Genomic DNA, 14,360 nt, shown 5'->3' on the forward strand with positions numbered 1-14,360 from the left:
AATACACTCTAATTTAATTGTCCTTTACAAATTAAATCTTAAGTAAATAAATATCCTCCTCCTAACCAATTTTGTTGAGGGCAACGTGTGTTCTAACTCTCAACACTAATATCACCTACGTATCGTAAAAGAGGGTATTCTAAATACGCTTGATAGGTTTAAAGTACGTTGTGGATCATGTTAGTTGGTCGAGACAGTATACTTTTTTCTTTGTATTTAAGTATGATCTTCTATATTTGTAATTTATTTGATTATAGTAGTTTAAAATATTAATTTGTTAATATAGATATATATATAAAATACAAATTCTTAACGGTTTTAGCTCTGAGGATTTTGGCTAAAAGATAGAATGAAGGTATACGGGCAGAATGACGAATAAGGAAAGGTGAATGAACTAGTGAAGAATGAAGGAGAATATATGAAACAAAAACTTGAGAAACAACGATTTGAAATTGTATGTTGTTTTAGTTTTTCGTTTCATTCACCATGTTATATGCATTTTTTGCGCATCTCTTTGGCTATCATTCCGACGCCATTTTTTACACCCTACGATCCCATAATTTATTGCTCATTTTCCCCATATATTTAACTACAAAAATTAAAATTAAAAACGAAATGATTAAGGACTTTATAAAAAAATTAGTTGAGGATAGAACCTTGTGGTTTATGTTTCCTTCCTAGATCTATCGCCTTGTAGTGCATTAGTTGAAACTTGAAACTTCACCGGGTTAGGTTGATGTCGATCAACTGCCAAATTTAACACGCATGATGCAATTGCAAGCAAGCAAACAAATGCTACATGCCATTCTGGAAGAGAATAGAGCACTTGACCAAGATGTAGACCCGGTGTTTAAAATATCGGTATCAGTGAAAATATCGATATGCAAATTTGTGGAAATATCGACGGATATATCAAATATTGATATCGATATCGGTTGTTTTCGGTAGAATGATGGATATTGAAATGAAACCTTAGGGATTATCAAACATTGGTTTGAATGAAATATAAGAGTTTCTCCAATATTTAACAGATGTGTTAGAGATATTAACGATATATGTCGATTTTAGCCTAAACTAAGAGTTTCTCCGATATAAGGTGACGTTTTAGACTTCATCCTCAATTTCCATATCTTTCTCTGGTTTTTCGAATATTTCCATGAAAATATCGACCGTATCAAAGAAAATTTAAACATTGCATAAACCACATCGTTTTTGTTCAACATTGCATTTTTATATCAAGAAAATAGTTAAACTAAATCAAAATTTAATTTGTTCTAATCCCTTGGGATGTTACATCTTGGAATACATACAATCGAATTTAGGCGGCAAACATGGCAATTCTAGACTTGAGAAAAATGAAATCCCAATTACGTTGGTGCATGCTTTGCTCCTTTACTTTGCAATGCACACGGATACCAAGCTTTGAGCCGATGCATCAAGAATTAAAACTTCGTACAAGCTTGTTCAGTTTGATCATCAGAATTCCCCTCATCATCCGAAGACTCTTCTTTCTGTTTCTCTTCCCCACCTGAATTTGTTTTCATCTTCTTCTCCTTTTTTCTCTGGTTTTTCTTTTGGCGTTTCAAACGCCTTTTTGCTGTCTTTTCTTCAGCCTCTCCCGGTCTTTCCTCCCTTCTCATACTGAATTCGGCCTCTTCTTTCCTTCTCTGATAGTCCGCGTCCATCCTAGCAATCCTGTCTTGCTCTTTCCGTCTCATTTGCTGATACTGTGGACGTACAACTTGGGGTGAGAAATAAGTTTACATGAAATTTAGCTGCCAGCTTAATGAGTCCAACAAATCATAACCAATCAAATATTCCAATGTCACGAAAGCAGGTGTATGAAAAGAAAATTAATTTTTTCCGAACTTCAGATACTTATCTAATCGGTATCACTGATTCAACATCAAACTCGAACTCAAAATCATAGAGAAGAAAGCAGTTTCCGCTTGCACCTGGCTTCATTCTATTGCAGTGCGTACAAATCCGGGCACTTTCTTTCTCGTTGAGAAAGACGCTATTTCATTGCAGCAAGACAAACAAGACAATCCCGGGCATCTCTTGTCCCAAAGTTTAAACTTGAAAGTAGACAACACTGCATTCTAATGCATTGCTCAAGATCGAAGGTTTCTCTATCCCTACGCGTATAATAACAAGCTACAGCCTTTCAAAGAATACTACATTGTTTAGTCATAAATGATCCCCAAGTTCAAGCAGAAACACTAATTCAATGCAGAGAAAAGGGCAGAGATTCATTCATCCATAAGAAAAACAATTCTGCTAACTGAAGGATTAGAAGTCGTATTGCGGTCCACATGCAAAAATGACAAACAATCATTCATGCCTACCGCCAACATACATACCACGTATAAGAGAGCCACCATACTCCATATCCATTCTGTGTTCGGTGTTCCCACCAACTCCAATATAACACTAAAGAGGAAAAATTGCTTTACTTCTTGGCAAAATCTCTTCAAAACTCAAACTAAAAAGACGGCCACAACACAGTTACCGTGCATGACTCTTATCAACACATTCTTCTACTTTTATGGTACAAAGTTGGCTCTAGTGTACGCATACACAATTCGACGAAGCTCATGCAATATAACCCCCTCAACATACTAACAATCTAGCATTGAGTCTGACTATCATAAAGAAAGGCTTGCTCAATCCCAAAATTGAAAATCCCTAATACCCAATAAGCTCATATACCACGCTATCGAAATTGAATTCCAATTTTGTTTTTCTGCTAATGGTAAGTGACCAAACTCTTGCCATGGGCATATAAGCCCAACAAGTCAATTCAAATTTGATTATTCATAATTTTGTGAAGAATCAAACAGAAGGCAGCAGCCTCTAATTACTGTACCACTCATGTCCTAGCTAGGGGTGGGCAAACAGGCGTCTAGGACCCACGGGGCGGGGTGGGTTCAGCCGGTTCGGGACGGGTACAAATTTTGTAAACTCAAAATGGGGCGGGCGGGACAGGTCTATATAATCGGCAGGGCGGGGCGAATCCCAAATCTCTGAAAAGAGGTTCCCCGACCCGGACCGTTTCCCCTTTCTATAATTCCATTAGTGCATTCAGCATCCTTGTTTCTATATTATCCTCTAACTTCCACAGGTTCTCTCCGAAGACGAACGCACTTGCAACTGCACCGCCCTTGAGCTCTCGCTGAAGTCGCTCAGATCTCGCAATTTGTTGCTTCGCGCATCCGTAGGCGGTTGCCTCTTCTTCTCCTCCTGTAAGTCCTCCGCTGCCGCCTTCTTCTTCTCCTCTTTCTGCTGCTTCAAATTTCAGTAGTCCAGGCTCCTACTTCTCTTCTTCTCGGTATCTAATTTCAGTTTAATCTTGAATTCGAATTTTGGGATTTAGGAATTAGGGATTCAGTTAATTTGCTTGAAAAATTCATCAAATGTTGGGGATTTAGCTTAATTAGGGATTCAGTTTTATTTTATTTTTTGATGAATTCGAAATTGTATTTGAATATTTTTTTTTATTAATTTGTTCTATTTGGGGATTTTGGTTGGGGCATGAGAAATGCTAAATGCTGGATTTTTTTTGGGAAGCAGATTGTGTGCATATGTATATACCTTATCGAATTGCAGAAAAGCTTTACACGGGGAGCCGTAGGATCTAGGGCTGGGCACGGGCCGGGCCGGGCCCAATTTTGAAGGGACCGGACCGGACCTAGGTTCAAAGAGAACGGGGCGGGCCGGGCCGGGGATTACATTTTCTAATATAAGAACCAGACATTACCGGGCCTGGTTGAAACAGGCCGGTTCGAGCCGGGTCCACGGGTCCTTTATTTTTTTTTATTTGGTTGTTTGAAAAAAAAAAAAAAATTGTACGGGTCCACGGGTCCTTCTCTCTCTTCAACCGCACCGCCGTGTCCTCCAGTTCCAGCAGCGCCTGCTGCTCTCTCGGTGCCCCTTCGAAAGTGCTCCCAACGAAAAACGAAAACGGCGTCGGAAACAGGTTCCGTCGCAGGTCCTGCACATCCTTCTCCGGCTTCCCGCCCAACCGATTTGACAACCGAATCACATCCTTCATATACGACTCGACCTCGCTGGCCAACGCCTCCAGGTCCTCCTCGCCGTCGTTCGACGGCCGGTCTTTTAGCCATTGGACCTCCGCCACCAGGTAAGGTTTGGTACGGACGAGGTCAGTGACCCGGAACCGCTCCTGGCCTTTGCAGATGAGGAAGAACCGGTCATCGACGAGGCGCTCGTGCTTGACGACCTCACCGACGCAGCCAACGTCGGCGGTGCCGGAGACGGCATCATTGTAGATAACCCCGAATCGGAGATCGGTCTGGAGGAGGGAGTGCATCATGATACGGTAGCGGAACTCGAAGATCTGGAGGGGGAGGATGGCGCCGGGGAAGAGGACGAGGGGGAGGGGGAAGATGGGGAGCTCGAGCGAGGTCTGAGACGAGAGAGGAGAGGAGATTTGGGGAGTGAGGTGTCGACTGTGGGAGTCTGGCAGGCAGAGTCTGAGACTCTTACTTGAGTGCGATCAGATTAAACCAACGGATCAGATTAAATCTCAAATTTTTGGAAGGTGGAAACGGTTCGGGTCGGGGACCCGTTTCCTCAGCAATTAAGACCCGTCCCGCCCCGCAAATGACATGGACCCGCCCCGCCCCGCCCCGTTTCAGGATTTTAAAAACAGGATCCGCCCCGTACCCGCCCCGAATCGCTCGGACCCGCCCCTACCCGCGGGTCCAGGCGACGTTTGCCCAGCCCTAGTAGGATCTGTAAGAAACGGGCCGGGTTAGGTCCGGTTCCAATTTCGAAAATATGACAATCCGTCCTGCCCCGGCCCGTTTTATTTTCATACAGTTCCAGTCCGGTTCCTCCAAATTTGGACCCGGCCCAATCCGTGCCTACCCCTAGTTCTAGCTCCAGCTATCTAAGTTCATAATACCCTAACTTCTACAGACAACCGAACACAAGCCCTATATCCTCTCTCAATCTACTCCAATTTATACAGTAATTTACTCAAATAAGCATCAATATCCAATAATTACAATCACAAGGAAAATCAAGGTCACCATTGTAATAATGCATCCGCGTATCATACCTGATGGAAGTCTCCAGAGCCGAATCGGCGGAGCTACCGGAGGTGTTACTGACGCGAACCGGGAAATTTTCGAGAATCCTCCGGAGCTTGATCTTGAGGTCATCTTCCTCCTCCTTGAACACAGGCGGCGTATACTCCACAAGCGTCGTCGAACCAGCTGCACTCGGTGGCCTAGACGGTAGCATTAGTTTCCTGTCAGGCCCCTGGGCTTGTTTCCTCTCCGGCCCCGCCACCAGTTGCATGTCCCCGTCTTTGGGTCTGCCCAACAACATGTCGTGCAAGAGAAGCCCTACTTCAGGATTCGGAGGTGTGGAGTTTAGTATAGGAATTTGGGGGATTCGAGACTAGAAGAACCCTAATGGCGGAAACAGTGTCGTAATTTTGGGGTTTAATTTAGGGAGGATTTTTCTTCACGACATATGAAATTGTGGCATTTAGTTAATTTTCTGCACTTAATCATTTTGCGACTTGTCATTTAGTTAATTTTCACATTAAATGTTACTTTTTAAATTTAAATAAAATTAATCAAGATTAAGTGAAAGCTTAGCATTTCTCATTTTGAAATTGTGGCATGGTCAAAATGGAATTGAAAAAGATTTCAAAGAATGATCCAAATTTATGTGTAGTTAATTAAAATTTTTAAATATTTTTTAAGAGTATACAAATTTAGGTACATGGTGTGAATCAAAGCCACTTGCGGGGCCCTTTCTTAGACTTATAGGGTATCTCGAATGGGTTAGTAGTGATGGTGATATAGTAACGAGACAAGACAATGAACTTCCGTTGGTACTTAACTATCGATATTTGTCTTACTTTAGGTCCACGAATTTGTCTTTCTTCAGGGTCTTGTACTTCGGAAGCAAGAACTCCATACAGACTGCCACTTGAATATATCCAGTTTTCTTTTTCGTCTTTCAAGATTTGTTCATTCTTATACTTTCACCATGACTTTACTAATCTTTGTAGGAATCATACTGTCGTCGCGATTTATTGATCAATCGAGAAGTTTCGCTACCTCTACATCGCACAAAACGTCTTCTCGACATGTTCGAACCAAGCTTCAGCTAGTTCATGATCTCCATGTCATAGAAGTATTCTCGCTTGAAGACCAGTGGTGATATCCAAAGCATTCTTCCGAGAATGGCAGAAAGCCGTTTGGACGGCGTTGGCGATAGCCGCTCCGAGTTGCCCAAATCAAGAAAAGCTAGCATGGTACATGCTCAGCAAGGTGGCATAGTTCTACATTTGACACCAAGAATGACTAGCGCATAATATCACGTGTGTGATGATTGCAAGACTGCCTAAACCTATGTTTTGATACTAAACTAACACACTCTGATTCGAAAAGTCCACCTGGACATCCAAATCAATGTGTGTTGGTCAACACTTGAAAAGTAATGAAGGCATAAGTGAATGTGATAAGAAAAAGTGCGAATAAATTAAAACCTAAAGGTCTAGAATTAATTTAACTAATAGTGAGTCGGCAATAGCAGGAGGAACCCTTATTATACATGTGATGTCAAAGCATAAGTAGTCAAACAGTAAAGTGAGGAATGTTTGTACATGAAGAAAACACTTCCTATGTTAACATCAGTGAATGTCATTGTTGCCAATAATCCTCGTCGCCGCAAGAGTACCATCACTAAGTTGTGGAGAGGCGAAAACAAAGGTGAGTGGACCGAAAAGTGAAGTTTGGTAAAAATCGTTGTTTTCGTAAAAGTTGTAACCCTTCGTTGAAAAACAAGTATAGTTTCCCAAACTAACTTATTATTCAAAAGTATATTGTATAGTACCCAATAGATGCAGTAATAAAAGAATACGGGTACGAAACATTAAAAGCAATAGTGATAACATATTATCATTGCACATCAGGTCATGTAAGCACACAAATCATGCATAAAGTTACTACACAAATAGGCTGGGTGTATAATTTACATTCTAATACTATAATCACGTGAAGCTGGCGCTAAACGCTCACATACAAGTCTTAGTTGCCTAATGCAAAACTAGAGGCAGGCTAACACCTACTCTAGATCCAAAGTGAATGTAAACGGTGCATGTGAACATACACATGAAGCTAGTCCTGGCCTACACAGTACAACTAAAAGTGACACCATGCATACATTTTAAAATGAGTAGATAAATGAGAAGTGTATACATGCGATAGTTTATACTCACAAAATAATAATAAAATAACCAAGTGTAGGTAATTATTATTTTCTAAGTTAAACATGACATGTCACACAAATAAACACAAGCACAAGTACAAAAACTAATATAATAATAATAAAAATACTTTTGAAGAAAAGATCCACTCACAGTTACATTGTGGGGTCATAGTTGCCTTGCCTAGCTTACCCTTGGCATAAGTTTCTCTTAAATGAGAAATTACCGTACTGATTAATACTTTAATAGTAATGCAAAGAACCTAACTTTTTCCCTCTGTTTGCATGTTTTGGGAATTAAAAGTGGTTGGAACGTGATTGGCATGATGTCACGTGACAAGACGTGTCACCATGCGGCGATCGGAGCCGCCACGCGCTGCTATGTGTAGGTCAAAGTCAGGCGAGTGTGCAAACATGCACCCGAGATGTAATATTTTGTCACTGGAGTAAATATTTCCTCATCGAGTAATATTTCACCGCCAGGCGCAATATTCCATCACAGTAACAATAACGTTAATTGTGACGTGAAGGGTTATAGTTAACGGAATTTACATTGGTTTGGTGGTATATGTTGACGTTGTTAATGTCATTAGGAACATTTTGTCAAGATTGATGAAATATTTTGCCTTCTTCTCTGGTGAGTCTAATTGTTGAGGCTGCTGTGCACCGGAGGGAATCTCGCCAAATTTAAATTTTTTGCCTGGAAAAATCACAGAAGTATATCAGAGCCATTTTTCAACCAAAGTTCACATAAAATATAGGGTTGTGATTTTCACACACCCTTAACTACTTTTCCCACACCCTTCCATATTTTTTAATACTTAATTAGTATCCTACTATTTAATCTTCCATATATGCCGCTTCCTATTTAATCTTTCATTAATTACCATAAAAAAGTAGGAAGGGTATACATGGAAGATTAAATAGTAAGATATCAATTAAGTATTAAAAAATAGAGAAGGATGTGGAAAAAGTAGTTAAGGATGTGTGAAAACCACAACCCTAAAATATATGGAAATGAAGCTATGGAGTTGATCACGAATATGCCTAATTTGAGGTCATAAACTAGCCAGAGGTGACTGGAAAATGGTCGAAAAACCATGGCCTGATTGGTTTCCTTCTCATCCGCCACATATTCAAGCATTCAAAGCTCGAATCTGAGTCTGGGGGTGGTAAGGAGTTTGTCGGGGTTGGTAATCTCGTTCAGTTCGACCCCCATTGCCTTGGATATATTAATTTGGGTGCGTTAGGCTAATCATTTTTCTTTTTTTCTCTTTTTTTTTTTTTGTTTTTTTTTTGTTTTTTGTTTTTTGTTTTTTTTTTTTTTTGCATCTCTTCAATTTATTTTAAACTTAATGTTCTTTGATTATTGAATGTTAATGCATAATGAAGTTTTATAACAAACTTTATTGCACGTGTGACATAATCTTATTAGGTGTTGAGTCCTACATATGTTTTAGGAGACGACCTATAAGTTCTAGGGAGAAGAGATAGTACACAAGTCAAAGTGGAATAAATTTTTGAGTTTAGGGAGTAAACGGTAAAGTGATGATTTTTGAGTTATATGGGACAAAATGAGATCAAACTAGAGTTCCAAGGAGCGTAGCAAAAAATAAGCCTTTTTCTTTTATCAAAGTCACTTTTAGTTTGCTCGTCCAACAAATCCCTTTAGAGCAACACCATTGTTGCTTATTGCCTAGGGGGATAAGGCAACCCAATCCACTCCCCCCTCCCCAAAACACTCCAGCCCCTTCGAGCAATTGGGTTCAAGGAGAGCCCGATGGAGAAGTTGGGCAATAATCACCTTGCCTAGCGTCCTGTCTGTGTGACGCAAGACTGACGTTATCATGATTTCAGCCATAATTTAAATTATTAAAAAAATATTAAAAAACAATAAAAAATATTAAAAATTATTAAAAATTATAATTTTTTTTCTATAAACACCTAAATGTGTTCTTCCACTTTACACTATATTTCAATATATTCAAATATTTAAACCAATATTTTATTATTATCTGAAATTAAAAATAAAGTTATCTTTTATTATTTTATAAAGCAAAAAATGCTAATATTTTAATACAAATTGCTTGGATTATTCAGTTTAAGACTGGAGATGTACTTGGACAATTATTATTCATTACAAACAGTTACTATTTATTTAAAGAGATTGAGTTGCCTATTGCTCCGAGAATCTTAGTACAGAGAAATTACAATCCAAACTCACAATTCAAAATGCAGGTCCGGCCCAATGCGAGAATTGATCGAAACTTGGGTCGTAAGCGCAAAGGAAACTCAAGTAGTCGTTGTTTCTACGTTCGCTTCCTGCCATCTGAAAATTCTGAACTCTTTCGAAGAGAAGTGGGAGAGAGAGAGAGAGCTGGTGGTAAGTACAGAGATTTTGTAGATCCGCAAAGAGGAGGTGCATAGAATTCCAAGCGAAGAAGCACAGAGGAATCAGGAGAGAGAGATAGGGGGGGAGAGAGAGAGAGAGAGGAAGATGTTGCCGACAACGTCGAGAGGGCGGTCGTCGTCCTCTTCATCTCGGACGAACCCCATGCCCATTCAGTACCTTCGGCGAATAATCAAGGTGCTTTCTTCGTCTTTAATTGTCTGGGCTTATACTTTTAGATCTGATCTGCGTACTAATTTGCTGCTTAAGCATTTCATAATTTGTGGGTTGGATCTAATTCGACGAATAATGTTGTAAAAACTCTGAATTCTGGAAGAATTAGTGCCTTTGATTGCTCTGGAATCTGGATGTGCGGCCGAATTTTGGGTTCTTTTTTGGTTTTCAAGTGGGTTCGGGTTGTTGGTTGCTTAGAGGTTGTTAGGTAGGTGCTTTTATGGATTTAATCCTCATTTGTAATCAGTTGTTTGAGCGGCTGGTAAGGTTTGTCGACATCGGTCTCGGAAGACTTTGAGAGTTCTTTGTTCAGTTGAATGTGGAGAACATCACATTTTTAGATGGGGAAGGTATTTTAGGGGAATGTGGTGCATTTGAGCTAGTTTCACGTGGAGAAGTTGCCCTAGGTTAAAACAGTGTGACTTTGGTATTCTTTTTTAAAAGAGATATCGGAGTGAAGTCGGTGTGATGCTTCGGTTCTGAAACATACAAAATGGCAAAACTAAAGTTTACACTGATGTTGCGAAATGGCTTAAGAAAGTAAGAGAACAGAGGAACTTTCCACCATGATGGGTTCAGAGCAACAATATAGAGATCCAGTAACTTAGCATTTTGGATAAAGCGGCTGATAGACCAAATAAATGATTTTATATGTTATTACTGGGAGGGGGTTGGAGATCGCGTCTATATATCTAATTCAATCATACTTTGAGCCTTTCATTTGATGTAACCCACACAACTTGATGTAAGTTTTTAGGCTCATTTGGAATCCTGGTTTTACAGTGCCTGCACATTAATTGACACCCTGCTACATGTATATTAGTCTGCATTTTGTTAGGGCATCCAGATCTGCTAAATAAAGGCTGTGTACTGTGCAAATTACAAACTAAATATCAATTTTTGCAACCAAGAAGTTTTCTTGGATGTGAAGCAAATTGAACATGAGTCGATGTATAATCATGTTATTTGGAATTCTAGTCCTATCTATTGCATAACCAGGTGTTGGGTATAGGTCTGAAATCTGGAGTTTTTTTCAGCACGTCTATGTCTGTTTTGTTGTCTCTTTGAAATCTCTTTTAACTTTGGTTCTGGAAGCTAGAACATTTTCATCAGTAACAAGTTAGTATGCTACATCCAGTTTGTTATAATTTTGATTTTGTAGGCATGTACCAATGATGTTTCTTTTGATTTTTGTTGGTTTTTTAGTGGCAACAAATGGATGTTGAATATACTTTTTGGCAAATGCTTCACCTATGCACCTCACCGAAAGTTGTGTAAGTATTCACCTTTCCAGATCATCAGTATCCTCATTACTGTTGTGTTTTGTTGCTCATGATTTCCTTAATAATGAGTTTTGTATCTTGCATGTGGAACTGTGCGACTGATGCAGCTATCAGCACACTAAATATCACAAGCGTAAGTCCCTTTTCCATGAAAAATAAGAAGCAGATAATTTCTTTCCTTTTCCTTTTCTTTTGGAAAATATTCATAAGGTTGGCTTCTCCAAATTTTTTGATTTATTTGTGTGCCTTTGAAGTGATTACATGTCAAAATTGTGAAATATTTCTGCTACATCTGACGCAATTGAAAATTGGTTTAATTTCCTTTTGGTCTCAGAAACTAAGAATCAATGGGCACGCGATGATCCTGCTTTTGTTGTAATCTGCAGCGTTCTACTTGCAGTTGCAACTCTGGCTTATTGTGCTGCGTAAGTTTACCGTTCACTAATCCTACACTCTACATGTAATAGTTGCATTTTGGATTTAGTTGTTCATCTGAATTTGATATTGCTTTGCCTCAAAAGTTCTAGCCTAATTGCTGTTTATATTATTTATTTATTTTTATAGCTTTAGACTGGTCTAAGAGTTCTGTGAGGAATCCTTTGTTGATTTATATATTATTTTTATTATTTCAGGTACGACCATAGTGCTGCACATGCTGTTTTTGTAGTTATTTCCGTTTTGCTTTTTCATTTTTTGTTCATCGGGATGCTTCTGGCTACATTTTGCTGGTAAGAACTAGTGCTCTCTAACACTAATGTGAACTCGTATTGTCCTATCCCTGAAATATGTTAGTTCTTAATTCTTATTCAGGCCCAATTGTTTCATGAAAAAATTTAAGGAACAGATAAGTTTTGTGGAACCAAATTTCTTGTGTTTTCTTACTCAATTTTTTAGATAAACAAAGCTATTTTCCATAGAAGTAGGAAAACATATTTGTTTGATATCACCTGTCGATGCCAAGCCACCTTGAGTTTCCTAGTCATTTAATCATTCAGTAAAAGGCTTCTATATAAGCTAATAGTGAGTATGAAATAATCTATCTAAAGGCAAAGATCATGTTAGAGAGTGAAATGTTTGATGATTTCATATGTTTTGGTGTAAACTTGAATCTGGGTCTTTTATAAATAGCTAGTTGCTGGTAACAACACGTTATTAATTTCTCAAAAGTCCAAGAAGGAAACTAATATTTGGAGAACTTTTAAGTGTAAACATTTTAGTTCCGAGTCTCTTTTATAACTGTTTCAGTTCTCTGTCTCCTTCTGTATAGAGTTCTCAATCTTCATTCATACTTAACACCTCAGTGTGAAGTATTGCTCGTCTAATGGCAAAGTCCACTTCTCAATGTTCATGCAGGTTTTTGACTAATTCTTACCTCCGTGAAGAGGCTCCGAATAGCCATGTTGTTGAGCAGCGTGTTGAATGGCGAGTCCATTATCCTTTATTTCCACTTTATTGGCAATATGATTGTTACTGAACAATTCAACTTAGTCTTTCTCCTGATCCTATATCATCAGCATGTACGTTCATGTGCATGTTATGTATGTGAATATGATTTTAGATTGATTGAATCTCCCAGAACTAGTAATTTAAATTATATAAGTGTATTTCTAACTTTTATTTCGATTCTTGTTTGATTACCTTCTGATCAATTATTTTGTTGTGATTTTGGTCAATTGAAGGCTGTACGCGTTTGATGTGCAGTGCAACTCTTTCTTCCCGATGTTTGTTCTGCTTTATGGTAGTTAATACAAAAATATGTTTTCCTTATCATATTTTTATACTGAAATGTGTGAACTAATGCTTTTGGTGTCTTGGTTCTGCAGTGATCCATTATTTTCTATCACCAATTTTGGTAGCTCATGGCTTCCTTCCTGTATTGCTATCAAATTTGATATTCATGGTGGCCACGTCATACTATCATTATCTCAACTTTTTAGGTTATGATGGTAAGTTAATGATTCTGTTCTGTGCTTGAAAATTTTCATTGAAATGTTTAGGTTCATTCGGTGTTTTGGATGTGGATACAAAGTAATGTTGCTTAAAGGCCAAGATTAATGAATTCAATCATATTTCTAAGGGAAATGTGCAATTGATTTGTCAAACAAAGACTAGTGAGTAGTAACCGTCTAAATGGTTCACCTATGCATTAATATGTAGAGCTTTCCACCACTTGCGGTGGAAATGAGAGGTGGCCAGCATTATAGATTTTTACATTTCAATTCTAGCATTCTCCTCTATAGTCAGTAATATTGAATTCTCTTCAAGTTCTGTTTTTCTTTTTGGAGTTCTCTTCCAATTAAGTAGGCTCATCAGCTTGTAATGTAACACAATGACTTTAGATTCAAATGCAACTTGTTGAGTTTTTTTCATTTCCATATACGATAAGAACTCTATGAAACATACTTGTCAATGATATACTTCTTTGTTAGGAACTTGAGTTAGTTTGCCTTTGTGCGTCATACTGATTGCATGCCCTATGTTTTGCAGTACTGCCCTTTCTGGAGAGGACCACTTTCTTCCTATATCCAATCAGTGTTGTCATTGTCCTCTCTCCTATCTGTAAGTGTTGCATGAACTCTCTCTTTTGAGCTTGCTTTCCCGTACACCTAGTGTCAAAATTGCTTGTTTCCCGTCTGCAGTGATTTTGAGTGGCTTCAGTCCTTCAAGATACTTTATGAACATGTACTTTAGTCAACGAGTACGGATTTAATTGAGGCAAACATTTAAGACAGCACATGTCATGCTTGGGTTACTAATTGAGAGGCCACAACTCGAGAAGGCATCAGCGGATTATTGAATGCTTATGCATGATATGATTATCAGCAGCAGGTCACATAGGAAAAAGCTTGTGTGGCTTCCTTTGTAGTCATTTTACCACTGTGAACGAAGATTGGACCAACAAAGATAGGGCATCAAGTGTGTTTTTAGAGATGAACATTGATCCCAGAGATGTATCGAATGCTACGATTTGTCTGCAAATCTATGCTTTTCATTTACATAAATTTTTGAAAAATTATAGTCGACTTGTTTTGAAGATTCTGTTCCCGTTGTACCAAAAGATGTTTTGGAGTCAATTGAATAGAATAGGTACGGTTCAGCGTACATGTATGGTGAATTAGCAACTGAAGAGAGTTGAGCCATTTATTCCTTAATTATTTTTTGTTCTGCATACACTATAAAACAGATTCCTCAATAAACATGGA

The 14,360-nt window shown here is 38.6% G+C and overlaps 2 protein-coding genes and 1 pseudogene across 2 annotated transcripts; 1 reads left to right on the forward strand and 2 right to left on the reverse strand.

The window, feature by feature from the left end:
* Nucleotides 1-1,291: 1,291 nt before the first annotated feature.
* On the reverse strand, nt 1,292-5,688 carry LOC137730110 (uncharacterized; annotated as a pseudogene).
* LOC137727446 (uncharacterized) lies at nt 3,065-4,407 on the reverse strand. Its single transcript, XM_068466306.1, has 2 exons — nt 3,853-4,407; nt 3,065-3,285 (listed from the first exon to the last, which is right to left on the reverse strand). Exons 1-2 carry the CDS (start codon nt 4,334-4,336, stop codon nt 3,065-3,067), a joined length of 705 nt encoding a protein of 234 aa, XP_068322407.1. The 5' UTR covers nt 4,337-4,407.
* A 3,838-nt stretch (nt 5,689-9,526) lies between the features above and the next one.
* On the forward strand, nt 9,527-14,293 carry LOC137728700 (uncharacterized). Its single transcript, XM_068467439.1, has 10 exons — nt 9,527-9,838; nt 11,081-11,148; nt 11,265-11,290; nt 11,492-11,582; nt 11,790-11,885; nt 12,511-12,579; nt 12,837-12,895; nt 12,981-13,103; nt 13,645-13,716; nt 13,797-14,293. Exons 1-10 carry the CDS (start codon nt 9,749-9,751, stop codon nt 13,865-13,867), a joined length of 765 nt encoding a protein of 254 aa, XP_068323540.1. The 5' UTR covers nt 9,527-9,748; the 3' UTR covers nt 13,868-14,293.
* Nucleotides 14,294-14,360: the final 67 nt, after the last annotated feature.

Source organism: Pyrus communis, chromosome 3, assembly GCF_963583255.1.
Source record: "Pyrus communis chromosome 3, drPyrComm1.1, whole genome shotgun sequence".
NCBI classification, from domain to species: domain Eukaryota; kingdom Viridiplantae; phylum Streptophyta; class Magnoliopsida; order Rosales; family Rosaceae; genus Pyrus; species Pyrus communis.

Excerpts from the sequence above, each read along its gene's own strand:
- LOC137727446 (XM_068466306.1), bottom strand. The coding sequence starts at position 4,336 with ATGATGCACTCCCTCCTCCAGACCGATCTCCGATTCGGGGTTATCTAC. Across the intron at positions 3,286-3,852 it reads AGAGAAGGACCCGTGGACCC|CAGAAAGAGGAGAAGAAGAA; the intron begins GTACAATTTTTT and ends AATTTGAAGCAG.
- LOC137728700 (XM_068467439.1), top strand. The coding sequence starts at position 9,749 with ATGTTGCCGACAACGTCGAGAGGGCGGTCGTCGTCCTCTTCATCTCGG. Across the intron at positions 9,839-11,080 it reads ACCTTCGGCGAATAATCAAG|TGGCAACAAATGGATGTTGA; the intron begins GTGCTTTCTTCG and ends TTGGTTTTTTAG. Across the intron at positions 11,291-11,491 it reads GCACACTAAATATCACAAGC|AAACTAAGAATCAATGGGCA; the intron begins GTAAGTCCCTTT and ends TTTTGGTCTCAG.